General features: G+C 44.7%; 1 protein-coding gene across 1 annotated transcript in view; it reads right to left on the bottom strand.

Moving 5' to 3' along the window:
* The window catches only part of GDNF (glial cell derived neurotrophic factor), a 49270-nt gene that overhangs the window by 27074 nt on the left and 7854 nt on the right, over positions 1–14342 (bottom strand). Inside the window, exon 2 of the mRNA XM_066602408.1 lies at positions 7018–7248. Within this exon, the coding sequence (XP_066458505.1) occupies positions 7018–7222 (205 nt within the window). The 5' untranslated portion in view covers positions 7223–7248. The remainder of the gene's footprint in view (positions 1–7017; positions 7249–14342) is intronic.

Raw genomic sequence — 14342 nt, 5'->3', positions numbered from 1 at the left:
ATCTTTGGTGCCACACTTCTGAAATTGACATCCCTTGCTGCAGCCATCAGCTCCCTAACATCAGATGCAGGCACCAAAGTGGTAGGTGGAACACACTGTATCTCCAGTTCAATGAAGCTGGAGACATCAACCAAGAGCCAAGCGGGGTGTTTTGAGCTGATGGTGGGGAAGAAAGCCCAGACCAGTCCTGCAACTGAAATACCCATCAGACCAGTGGCAACCAAGTTTGGCACTATATGAGCATCATAGTATATGGCAATTATGCTTAGCACCATTTGGTGCAGTTATTTCAACACTGTATTGTGAGGGAGCGATGATGGAAGGTACCAAGCAGGGCGCCATCCAGCTTGGGGGCCTCTACCACCTGTTTGCAGGATGACTTATTGCCCACATTTTATATTTAGTACTATGTTTCCTGCTTATAGCTGAGTGATTTGTGGGTTACATAGTGAACTATCTAATCTACACAAAGTGTAACGCTTCCTCACAGTGACACAGAGAGACGTACATTCACTGGAATGGCGTGTGTCCGTATTGAATGTCATGCTATTACTATTACTCTCATCTGAGTCACCTAAACTATTTGACTTAAAGCAACTATGTCAGAGTTCTCCAGCAGTAACATAAGACATCACCAATGAGTCAGCCATCAAGGGAAATCATTGGCGCCTGGGCTTGGGAATACCAGCCGGGGCTGCGCTTTCTTCCATGGAGAATTAGATACGTTATTTTTCTTTCATCAAATTTTCTAAAATTGGCTCATTTTATACTAAGTCATAATATGAGCAGCCCCCTTCTTGCCAAAGCTGCAGCATTGGAGGGGGCCACAGAATGAAGAATTATAATACCCCTGACAGTAAAGAGAAGCCGATCCAGCACTCAGATCTATAGGGACTCGCCAGAAGAGAAGCTTCTATACAGTCCTGACTACTTTGCAGCAATCTATGTACTAGAAAATAACAATCAACCTTCAAAAACAGGGACTGATGAGCGTTGTCTGCTACTGGGAAATAGATATAAAGAACCAACAGACCGCTCACATAGTCCACTCATCCAAGGTATGAGTGTTCTGGGTCTAGTTTTAGTTCTCCAATATCTCCATCTGTCTCATATAGCTCTATCATCTCGTATCTCTTTATCTATCTACTTTATCTCATGTTTATCAGTCTCAGCCACTCATATCCGGGGCCAGCTTTATGATAGAACTAAGCTCAGTACATAAATACAGAACCAGAACCAAGCTCAGTACATTAATCCAGAACCAGAACCAACCTCAGTACATGAATATAGTACCAGAACCAAGCTCAGTACATTAATCCAGAACCAGAACCAACCTCAGTACATAGATACAGCACCAGAACAAACCTCAGTACATAAATATAGTACCAGAACCAAACTCCGTACAAAAAATACAGTATAAGAAGTAAGCTCATAACATAAATACAGAACCAGAAGCAGGAGGAGTACATAAATACAGCACCAGAACCAAGCTCATTACATAAATACAGCATCAGAATTAAAGCAATCACATAAATACAGTACCACAATCAAACTCATAACATATATATATATATATATATATGTTACCAGAGCCAAGCTCAGTGCTTACATACAGCACCAGAACGAAGATCAGGACATACATATGCCACTAGAACCAAGCCCATAACATAAATTAAGCACCAGAACTAAACTCATATCAAGGTACATTGGCATATGTCTCCAAAAGGACACTTTTTTGGCTTCCTTTGGGTGAATGGAGCTCTATGCATATGCTTAGTATGTACATCAGGAGCTTTTACTGGCGTACGGCTAAGTATAGGCCATTAAAGGGATTGTCCAGTTGTAAACTATAGATGGCCTGTCCTCATGATGCATAATCGTAGTAGATTTTAGCAAAATAGTAGATCAATGGGGTCTGTCACCCCGGACCGCTGCCAAACAGCTGTTCCCCAGGTCTGTGCACTCACAGGCTGAGCTGATTTTGGCAGGAAGCAGACAGCTCTGTTCTTACTGCAGTGGCCAGGCTTGGTATTACAGACATGGATATGAATGGGAACTTGGCCTGCAAATATAAACCTGGGCGCTGTGGTAAGAATGATGCTGTCTGCCTCCAGCAGAAATCAGCTCAGTGTACGAGTGTGCTGGCCTTGGTACACAACTGTTTGGCGGAGGTCCTGAGCGACTCACCCCATGATCTACTATTAATTACCTGTCCTGAGGATAGGCCATCAATAGTTCAGAGCTGGATAACCCCTTTAATGTAATGTGAACAGGATTTAAAGAGGTAATGAATTGCAAAGGGTGACTAAATTATGTGCCCCTTTGCTATTTATTGCTCTTGTAGTGCCCTTCTCTTCAGTGTCCCCTTGGTGCCCATTTGTCATTTTTGCCCCTATAAAACCCATCTGTACCCCACAGTTATAGAGCTTCCACAAGGTAACACTGCTGCCTTTGTGTCTCCGTAAGGTGATATTGCTCTTTTTTGTGTCCCCATAATGTAAGAGTGCCCACTTTCTGACCTTATATAATAGTGCCCCATGGCATCATCTTGTGCAGTTACATGAATCCTCCTCCTCCTGACAGTCTCCTCCCTTCTGATATCCCAAGGTGTCAAAGTGGAGGAGGCAGACCTGGGAGGACAATGATTCATGTAGTTCCACAAGATGCTGCATGGAGGCACAAAATCATCTGACCAGGATCGCCCCCACCCTAAATCTTCCAATGCCCCCCCACAAGCTGGCGGCTGGCACCCTGATGGCATTACTAAGGCCGGCCATGGTCATATTTATCTCTCTTGTATCTCTCTATCTCATTTCATCATGCAAGTCAAATCCAATACCAGTCCTGAGAATAAAGGGGCCACAGCTCTAGTTATGTCCTTTCCTTGCAGCAGTCCCCTACCCAATGGGTGGACAGCAGCATCGCTATGGAGAGATCTCCAAAAACATAATTCCTGGGATCAGTGGTGGTCTCAGAGTTGAGACCCCCAACAATCAGAATGTCATGACCATTTCTAGTGATATGACATAATGATATACCATGTTGTGGGTAATCGCAATCTGCGTACCGTGCTGCAGAATATGCTGGCGCTGATGGTTCCAAAGACACAGGAATGTGAGTTCAGGCGGTATGTGTTGTACTGAGTGCAATACGGTTCTATTTTCCTTGTATGGTTCACCATCGACACGTTAGGAAGTTCATCCAGCATGCGATAAGCTCTATCAAGCAGTAGAGCTCGGTGGGAGTGCGGTTACTGCAGGGAACATCTGGCCGGCAGCTGTACGGCTCCGCAGATGTCTAGAGACGGCACATGGCTAGCAAATTGTGGCCTCTCACCTAAACTACTGCACAGCGACACTTACTGCCGCCGCCATCAGCGACTTCTTGTAACGGCCCCCCCAATCAGCTTCTCATGAATGACAGACACCCACCCCATTAACTGTATACAGTTGGAAGGTCTTCCATCATCCCTGCATCCCTGCTACAATTGGCATGAAGACTATAGACTGCTGATGGGTGGGGAGCTCAGGGAATGTGAGTTTCCCCTTCAAAAGCTATTGTGTTGGATCACAACACTACATTGTATTTTAAGGCCATATGCACCAATACACATTTTTCAGTGCACCAAAGCGTCTAACACAAAATATGGAACAACTCTGCATATGATCTTGCTTTCCTACCATTTCCCCCCATCATTCAGCACTCAGTGCCCCATAATGACAAAACGAGAACAGAATGTTAGAAATCTCTGTAAATATGTTAATAATGAAAAACTAACATTTTGCATTGACTTAAGTATTTACACCCTTGTGGGTATGACTCTTGAAATTTAGCTCTGGAGGCCTTCCATTTTTTTTTGATCATCTTTCAGATGTTTCTGCACCTTGATTGGAGTCACCTGTGGGGCATTCAGTTGATTGGACTTCATTTTAAAAGATACCCCCCTGTCTATATAAGGTCTCACAGCTCGCAATGCATATCAGAGCCAAAACCAAGCCAGGAGAGGAAAGAACTGCCTGTAGAGCTCAGAGACAGGATTGTGTGGAGGCGCAGATTTCTGCTGCCCTGAAAGCTTCCAAGAGCTCAGTGGCCTCAATAATTCTTACATGGAAGAAGTTTGAAACAACCAGGACTCTTCCCAGAGCTGCCCCAAACTAAGTAATCGGGGGAGAAGGGCGTTGGTATGGTATGAGAGGTGACCAAGAACTCAATGGTCACTCTAGCTGAGCTACAAAGATCCAGTGTGCAGATGGGAGAAACTTCCAGAAGGTCAACCATCACTGCAGCCTCCACCAATCTGGGCTTTATGACAGAGGGGCAGAAAGAAGCCCCCTCAGTAAAAGACACATGAAAGCCGCGAGGAGTTACCAAAAAGCACCTAAAGGACCCTCAGACTGTGAGAAACAAGATTCTTTGGTCTGATGAAACCAAGATGGAACTTTTCGACCTCAATTCTAAGCATTATGTCTGAAGGAAACCAGGCGCCGCTCATCACCTGCCCAATACCATCCCTACAGTGATGCCTGGTGGTGGCAACGTCATGCTGGGGGTCAGGGAGACCGGTCAGGGTGGATGGAAAGCTGAATGGAGCAAAGTACAAGGGGTATTAACAAAAACCTGATGCAGAGCACAAGGGACGCCAGACTAGGCAGAAGGTTCACCTTCCAACAAGACATTGACCCTAAACACACAGCCAAGACATCACAGGAGGGGCTGAGGGACAGCTCTGTGAATGTCCTTGAGTGGCCCAGCCAGAGTGCCCCCATCCAACCTGATAGAGCTTGAGAGGATCTGTGGAGAAGAATGTTAGAAAATCCCCAAATCCAGGTGTGCAAACCTTGTGGCATCATACCCAAGAAGACTGGAGGCTGGAATGACTGCCAAAGTGCTTCAACTAAGTACTGAGTACAGGGTGTGAATACTTATGTCAGTGCGTAATGGTAGTTGTACATTTAAAGAAAAATTGACAAAGATCTCTAACATTCTGTTGTCACCTTGTTGTTATGGGGTACCGAGTACAGAATGAGGAGGAAAACTAGAATTTTGTTTTAATTTGCAGAAGGCCACAACATAACAAAATGTAAAAAAAGTGAAAGGATCTGAAGACTTTCTGCACACAATGTCATCATCTGCCAAACAACTCTGTATAATCACTGGATTCTGTCCTTTATTTGCACGTTGTCAGGAGTGGCACACTCTGCCTGCAGTCATGTATATAGATACATATATGTCTTTGTTACACCCATGTCCACACAGGCATCAAAGGCCTCCTACATAATAATGGAGAACATGCCAGAGGCGAATCCCGAGCAGCGCTGAGCCCCGCCATTTGTGCGCAGTGAGGGAATATGACATGAAAGGTGCCGAGGTCAAAGCCTCATTCTTAGTGATTAATAATGGCTTCATTCTCCAGCTCATTCACTCATTCTTCAAGTGCAAAATGACACAGGATTCCTCCTCCTACAGCTCGAAAGTCCTGCTTAAACTGACCCGGCTCACGGTATCACCTGTCCCCAGATTAAGTAACAGTGTCTCTGCCCTGTCCAAGCTCATTCACATCCACTTACCCCAACAGTGAGGCCTCGTTCAAACAGGGATACATTGTGGCGTTCCTAACATTTCTACAGCTTTTTAATATTAATTCCTCACTTCTATCATGATATGTGTTCGCTAACAGTGAATGAAAAGACCCTTGTTTTCATTTAGTGGCAGTCAACATGTACATAGCTAGTCCAGCTCTCAGCTGAGAAGTCGATACAATTGTTTTCAGACAATGATCTGTGAGCTAAAAGTCTTAACTCCAGACTGATACATAGTAGCAAACTAGCAGAGAGACTTGTGCAGCTGATGTGTTTAGCTCACAGAGCATTTTCTGCACTGGACATAATTGTATCCACTTCTCAGCTGAGAGCAGGACTAGCTGTGTACAATGTATCAGCCTGGAGTCCGGGCTGTTTAGCTCACAGAGCATTTTCTGCACTGGACATAATTGTATGCACTTCTCAGCTGAGAGCAGGACTGGCTATGTACAATGTATCAGTCTGGAGTCCGGGCTGTTTAGCTCACAGAGCATTGTCTACACTGGATACAATTGTATCCACTTCTCAGCTAAGAGCAGGACTAGCTATGTACAATGTATCAGCCTGAAGTCCAGGCTGTTTAGCTCACAGAGCATTGTCTTCACTTCTCAGCTGAGAGCAGGACTAGCTATGTACAATGTATCAGTCTGGAGTCTGGGCTGTTTAGCTCACAGAACATTGTCTACACTGGATACAATTGTATCCACTTGTCATTTGAGAGCAGGGCTAGCATAAGGTTAATGCCTCTGAATATCAACAGCAGTATTCTCATTCACTGACACAAAACAGATATCATGATAAAAGTGAAAATCTGAAACACAATTTGATTTCAGTGAATGAGAATACTCCTATTTCCATTCAGAGGTAGTTAATCTGTGTATACATAGTCCAGCTCACAGCTGAAAAGTGGTTACAATTGTATCTAGTGTAGACAATGCTCTGTGAGCTCTACAGCCTGGACTCCAGACTGATACATTGTATATAGCTAGTCCTGATCTCAGCTGAGAAGTGGATACAATTGTATCCAGTGTAGATAATGCTCTGTGAGCTAAACAGCCCGGACTCCAGACTGATACATTGTACATAGCTAGTCCTGCTCTCAGCTGAGAAGTGGATACAATTGTATCCAGTGTAGACAATGCTCTGTGAGCTAAACAGCCCGGACTCCAGACTGATACATTGTACATAGCTAGTCCTGCTCTCAGCTAAGAAGTGGATACAATTGTATCCAGTCTACATAATACTCTAAACTAAACACCCTGGCATAAATTTTACAGAAATCTTTTGGTCTGGGGTGCCCACTCCCCCTCCTGACAAGTCATGCCCCCCTTTCAGAAAAGTGGCAAAAAAACAAATCACACGTTCTTGCAACTTCTTGAAAACCGAAATTCTTGTACAAAATGCTTCATGAATTCCCCCCACAGCGTATGATACTTACAATAATGTTGGACATCTCGTTGCCCCTGCACGATAGTAGGACGCTCAGAATCAGCTTCATACATCCCCAAAACTCTGTTCTCGTCTTCCAACAAGGATTCTTGACTTGATCTCTTTTTACCAGCTAACCAGCTTGAAGGCAACGGAGTATTGGACACGGATCTCAACAGCAAAATGGAGACAGCCAAGATAGCCCATAACTTCATCTTAGAAAGGCTTCCAAGAAAGGGACCTTCCAGGAGACAAGAAGAAGAGAACTTCTTAGTATTTCTGAGGGAGCATACATTTTAGGTACAATGTATCTATTACGGCTTTCTTACATCTCATCATTCTCTTACCATGTGGGTTACAACTGTTGGTATCTCGGTTTCACCTATTTATGCGGTATTACTATTTTCTAATATTACGCCAGATCCCAATGATATAGCCAAACATTGTGATTGGTGGTGGTATGACCTCCGAGACCCCCAACGTTCCAGGGGCCAAAGTCTGTTTGGCTTATTCTGTGTACAGCAAGTAACCAGAAACCCCAATGTGAAGGGAACAACTGCAAAGAGGTCACATTGTACCATCATCCTGATGATCAGTGGTGATCCCGACTGATCATAAAGTAATGGCAAAACCCCATTAAAATGCCAATAGGGATCTTTCACACCAGGCGGAATTACGCCACAGGACGCAGCCCAAATCCGCTGAAATTGATACGTTGGAAACAACCTATCAGTTAGTGCTATAAACTGGTTGCATGCATAGATGTAGCAGAGATGAGTTTGTTACTTAATTCTTGGGGCTGAGTTACAGAATACAATGATGAGTCGTGCAAATACAATTTTTCCACATCAGATCCACTCAGCTCTGCTACATCTGCAAGCTAATGGCTTAGATAAACATTTGGAAATGAGTGATTATTTTAGCTGATGTGTGTTAGTAGCTATTTGCTTATCCAAGATTGGATTGTTATGGATCAAGATATCGAATGACTTCTAAAATGTTTTCATTTCCTTTTATAAATGTGAAATCTGGGAGAAGTAGCAGAGCTAAATTTGTCATTAAGCTGTTTCTTCAGATGAAGTCAGTATTTACTTTCATTGCTATTCTCATCATACTGCGATGTCTATGCACAGAGTGCAGCCTAGAAGTCAAGATTCATAAGTCATACTGAACCTCTGCATGGCCATACAGCCCCCTAAACAAATATAACCGAGACGAGACCCCCTACACAAATGCAGACTCAGACCCCTATACAAATACAGACCCCCTAAATAACCAGAGACTCCAAACCAGACCCCCTAAATAAATGTAGAGTCAGACCAGACCCCCTATATAAAGACCCCCTAAATAACTAGAGACTCCAGACCAGATCCCCTAAACAAATACAGAACCAATAACAGATCTCCAACACAAATAGAGACCCCAATTCAGACATTCTAAATATTTCCAGCCCTTCTGACTTAATACAGACCTCAGACCCTTTCTGAAAAAATCCAGACCTCCTTAATACATATAAACGTTAGAAGAGACCCCACCAAAAATATAGACCTCAGACCCCCTAAATAAATGCAGACCCAGACCAGAGCCTCTAGAGACTCCATAATAGACTGCCTTAAACAAATACAAGGCCCATATTAGACCCCCTAAACTAATGCAGAACACAAACTCTTGAAATAAATAGTCTCAGACCAGACCTATATATTGATATATACTCTTAAAAAGAGACCCCATATCAAACCCTCTGAAGTAATATAGACCCAAGACCAGACCCTCTAAACTAATACAGACCCCAAACCAGACACACTAAACTATTACAGACTCCAGACCCTCTAAACTAATACAGACTGAAGACCCTCTATACAAATACAGACCACAGACCCCATAAGAGACCCCCTAAACTAATGCAGACCACAGACTCTTGAAACAAATACAGACCCAGAACAGACCTGTAAACTAATATGTACCCCCTAAAAAGAGAGCCCGTACCAGACCTTGTAAACTAACACAGACCCCCTAAACTAATTTAGACCACAGACCATCTAAACTAATAGAGACCCCAGAACCTCTAAACTAATGCAGACCACAGACCAGACCTCTAAACTAATATGTACCCCCTAAAAAGAGACCCCGTACCAGACCCTGTATACTAACACAGACCCCAAAACCTCTAAATTAATACAGACTGCAGATCAGACCCCCAAACTAATGAAGACCCCAGAAGAAGAGACTTCTAAACCATTACAGTCCTCCAGACTACACCTCCTAAACTAATACAGACTGCAGACCCTCTAAACTAATACAGACCCCAGACCCCATAAACTAATACAAACCATAAACCAAAGCCCCACACTAATACAGACCCCAGACCAAACCCTCTAAACTAATACAGACCCTAGACTCCCTAAACAAATATAGACCACAGACTAGACCCCTAATCAAATACAGGCCCCAAAACAGACCCCCATCAAAACAAATACAGACCCGTAAATAAATGGAGACCCAAATCAGACTTGCTAGACCAAGACCCCAGACAGACCCCCTAAACAAAGATGGACCCCAGACCAGACCCCTAAATGAATATAGACCCTAGATCAGTCCCGGGGTCTGCCATAGACAATGTTCTGATATTGGCTTAGATGCCAGGATGTTCTCTGTCAATAACACCTGGAATAGAAAGGACCTGCAGGAATGGTGAGACGAGTCAGGACGCTGCACCCAGGACATTTGACAGCCATTCTGGTAGTCCAGAAGGTCTCCCCATTTCTTGAAACCTCCTAAACATTCTGGAAGCATTGTCCAGTACGCTCCAGTGTCTCCTGCAGGACACAAGACCTGGGATTACCCAGAGACCACTTACTTCCTGCCTATGTGACCACCATATTTGTAGTTTAGGTCATGTTCTAAAACTTGATGAGGTTTGCTTGTGATGGTCTTGTAGCCACGAGGCAATTAGTAACTGGGTGACTGTGCACGGTGGTGAGCCGCTTACAACATGGTGTCACTCTGAACTGTTGGGAAACTCTAGCAGTCAGTTCACAAAGTGATCGCATGTCCAGAAGAATGCAGTGAAAGCAAAGTTTACACTACGAAAATACTCTGGTTGGGAAACACTTGAGCCCAGGATATGCAAAGTAAAAATAGATGCTTGCTCCTGTTGTCTTTACCCCTTCGATCCCTGCAGCACATGGGCTGAATAATCTTACCAAACTATGTAAGTGAACCTATGGGACATAGTCTTCTATGGTTATGTACCCCACTGCCCATCATTCCCAGGCATGTAACAGTTCCTGGGAGTCACACAGGTTCTGTGCTCCTTCCCCCGGTCACCCAATGACCCCCTCCATTCATCTGGGTACTCAGTTGGTTTTCTATGTTCACTGCAGTGCAATATCCACAATTGTTCTCTTCTGTCTGCTCTAAACAGAAGCGGATGATTAACCATATCACACCGAGAGGAGCACAGTCAGAAGAAGACCCTTGAAGACATCGCATTGCCGTGGAAGCATGGAACCAATTGATTATTAAACAATTAAGGCTCGTTCACACCACACAGATGACTTTAATGTCCGAGTTCTGTCCAAGCTTGAAACTGCCAGAACTCGGACCCATGAAAGTCAATGTGCGTATCGACACGTGCAATTTTGTTCATGAACCTATGGTCAGTGCAAAAAAAAATAGCAGCATGTCCTATTCTGGTATGATTCTTAGAACATGTTCTTCTGCAATGCATTATTGCTTCTCATAGCAATCATAGGCCATGGCAGTCCCAGAACATGGCAACCCATCGGCCCTCTGCGCCAGGCTGATGACATCACACAGAGAACGGCCTTCCTCTGTGAACCCTTTACATGCCGTGATCAAGCCAGATTGTGGCATGTAAGGATATAACAGCGGGAGGCCAGCTGTCAGTCACAGCCGACTCCCGCTGTGGATGGCGCGGGCTCAGCTTCTGAGCCCGTGCCATCCATAGGACGTACGGGTACATCCATTTGCAGGAGCTGCTTCCCACCCAGGGCATAAGTTTGCGTCCTGGGGCTGGAAGGGCTTTAGCATGGTAATCAAGGAGCCTCAGTTTTTCTCCCTTATTGGATACCATTCCCTGCCACCCAGAAAGTGGAACCTGTAGCGGTGTGGGGACATGCTGCTCGGTCTAGAGCCGCAGCCAATAACAATGGCAAGGTACTATTGAAATAGTATCCCTAAGGCCCCTCTTGGCCAGTTCCTCTCTAGATCTCTTCAGCCCGGCTGCTAAGACGCGAAGCAATCCGCTCTACTCAGTAGGAGAGCCCAGTTATAAGTGTTCAATTCCCCTACAGTGCTTTCACAGGAGAAATGAGGTATTACATGGTGTCTATGGAAATTAATGGGATGTCTGTGCAATGCATGGACATCCTGGGTCCTCCAGAGAGAGACGCCCTTTGCAGCTAATCCCCGCTGTGAGTTATTGATGGTGGGTATGAAGGAGGGAAAACTGATACACCAGACAACCTCTTAAAGGGGTTTTCCAGGCAGCACCTGCTATCAGTGACGGAATATATTGGGGTCTCCAACCCCTGTGTAGTGGCTGGCGCTCATAATAGCAGGTGCAGCCGTCATTGAAATCAATTGGACCCCAGCCTTCAATTACAAGTGCAGCTCCCATTGATTTCAATGAAAGCTGCACCTGCAATTATGAGCACCGGTCGCTACATGGGGGGGCTTCCTCTCTGACCCCTTTAGGTAGCAAATATCTGCTACCCGGGTGAAGCTGACTATGTCATTTAACTCTATATGCACTGCTATATCTCTCCAAGATAATGAAGGAGGTTTGATTACAGATTAGAGTTGTGCCAAATGACAAACACAACTCTGCTACACCTCTGAGTGTTGCATGGATGTTAACCATTTTGCTTATAGTGTGCTGGGTTGTAAACAATGTGCATCTTGTATGGGATTAGCGTGTGAGGGGGTTGCGGGCAGCGGGTGGACAGGTTTCACGTCTTCCCATTTCACCCATCTTGCTGGTATTGCAGATCCTTCTGCTTGTGGTTTGTAACTGGAGCTGTGGAGTTAATCTCAGCAGAACATGTCACACATGGAGATTGCACAGCGCCTCGCCTCGTGTTTATACAAGTCCTATACCTTCCTGCCGGGACTGATGAGCGCAATATGCATTTTACTGCTACTATTTATAAGCATGGGACTAAGGAAACATACTGGATGATATATGACCAGATATACAACAGCAACGTGCAGTCCATGGGGGCACTGGGACCTACCAGTCTGGTCCTGGATCAAAGTCCCGGAGGAGAAAAACGTGGCTGCTTTCTCTAGAAAACAGCTCCACTACTGCTCACAGGTTGTGTGTGGTATTGCAACTCAGGTCCATTCACTTCAATACAGCTGACTTGTAATGCCAGAAGATGTGTGGAAGATTTGGGAATACTGGAAACCCCTTTAAGGGACCTTTCCACGGGTTGGAATTGTCACAGGAGGCAGCGCACGTGCGGATTTTGTCAATTAGTTGGGATTTTGTTGTGTTCTGCGGAACGTCTTGCAGACTTTAATTACAGAACTCCATCTCCTGTATGTTAGAAATCTCCAAGAATTCCACAAGACGTCCTTAATTCTGCAACAGAAAGCTTTTCTGCTCCAGAATGTAATCTGGCGCATTTGAAGTAAAGACGTGCGGATTTTAACAGGTGCAGAATTGAAGCCTCATAGGGATAACATTGTGGTCCAGAAATGTCCATGCGGACTAATTCCTTCCCATGTGAAAGGTCCCTAAGGGACTGACAACCAACTTCTGGTTTCAGGAGATGGAAGCAAGTCTTGACGGCTAATTTCAGCAAATGCTCCCAACTCTTCACTAAAGGGGTTATAACAGAATCGAAAGCTATCACCTATCCACAGGACAGGGGATAATTTGGTGATCACTGGGGGTCTCATTGACAATCTCGAGATTGGCAGTCCTGTGTTCCCTGTACTCCGCACCGTGGAGCTATTGTACCCACTGAATAGAACACTGGATGTGCACTACTGCTCCATTCACTGTCAATAGGACTGAGCGGCATCCAATCGGGTATTTCTGTAAGCCCATTGAAATGAATGGAGTGCTGACTGCTCATGCTCAACCAGCGCTCCTTCTGTACTGATGTCTCTGCGGGTGGGAGAAACGATCCCTGCAGTGACAGGAGAGGGGGGCACAGGAGTCCTCTGGGATCAGCGAGGGTCCTCCACTGATCAACAAGTTATACCCTATCCTGTACTTGTCATTTTGATAAACCACTTCAAAAAGTGGGAATCAGAAGGTATCGTCCGTGATATCCCTTACTAGAAAAGACTTAAATATATCTGGGGATATTTACTTAGACCGCCATTTCTTACGCCAGTCTAAGTAAATTATGTGCCGGACTAATTGTGACCAATGTGTTAAGAATTGCAAGCCTCTAAATACACTTGTCCCATCTGATGGCGCTTCCATGAAACCTATGCCAGTTGGGATCCAGTTTCTGGCATGCATTATAGTAAATCTGACATAACATGCGAGCTGTGCCCCATAAAAGCTAGGACATGCCCACTTTTTGAATAAGTGGCAAAGCATGAAAAGTTGCAATTTTGGCGCAGGCTTCATAATAGCAACTTTTATACACCAGAAATCTGACCTATAAAGAATACTAGACTTTCCCCATCATGTTTTTGGCATAGGCTATGTAATTACCTTCTGTTCTAGGAGGCATTTACTGAGTTTTGGGCTGCTTTAGGGTTCGCCCGCGCGGGGCAGAATGGCTGTGGATTTTCCGAGCGAAAAATCTACAGAATTTACGGTAGCAGCAATATGAGTGAAATGTTCAAAATCTCCCGCTGCAGAGAACCTCCGCTTATAATAATCCTTGCGCAACTTGACATGCGGTGCAGAATTTAAATCTGCACCATGTCCATTGGCTGCAGCGGATTTGAGGTGCGAAATCCACCTCTTTAAATGAGGGCGAGAATTTTACACCCAAATCGGCGTTAAAATATACGTCAAAAACTGCACAAAATGATGTGGATTTCAGGGGACAATACAAGGATCTCTCCCAGGATCTGTTTATACCCAGGACTGCGACAGTAACAAGAGGACATCCGCTACGTTTAGAGGAAAGCAGGTTTCATCACCAACATAGAAAGGGGATTCTTTACTGTAAGAGCAGTTAGACTGTGGAACTCTCTGCCTGAGGACGTGGTGATGGCAAAATCCATAGAGGAGTTTAAAAGGGGACTTGATGTCTTTCTGGAGGGGAAGGATATTATAGGATATAAATCTTAGGTTAATTGTCAATCCTGGTATATAGGCAGGTAGGAACTATTAGGGGT

The sequence above is a fragment of the Eleutherodactylus coqui genome, chromosome 5 (genome assembly GCF_035609145.1).
Source record: "Eleutherodactylus coqui strain aEleCoq1 chromosome 5, aEleCoq1.hap1, whole genome shotgun sequence".
Lineage (NCBI taxonomy): Eukaryota > Metazoa > Chordata > Amphibia > Anura > Eleutherodactylidae > Eleutherodactylus > Eleutherodactylus coqui.
The sequence above is the reverse complement of the archived record's forward strand: the minus strand, read 5'-3'. Positions and strand labels throughout refer to the sequence as shown.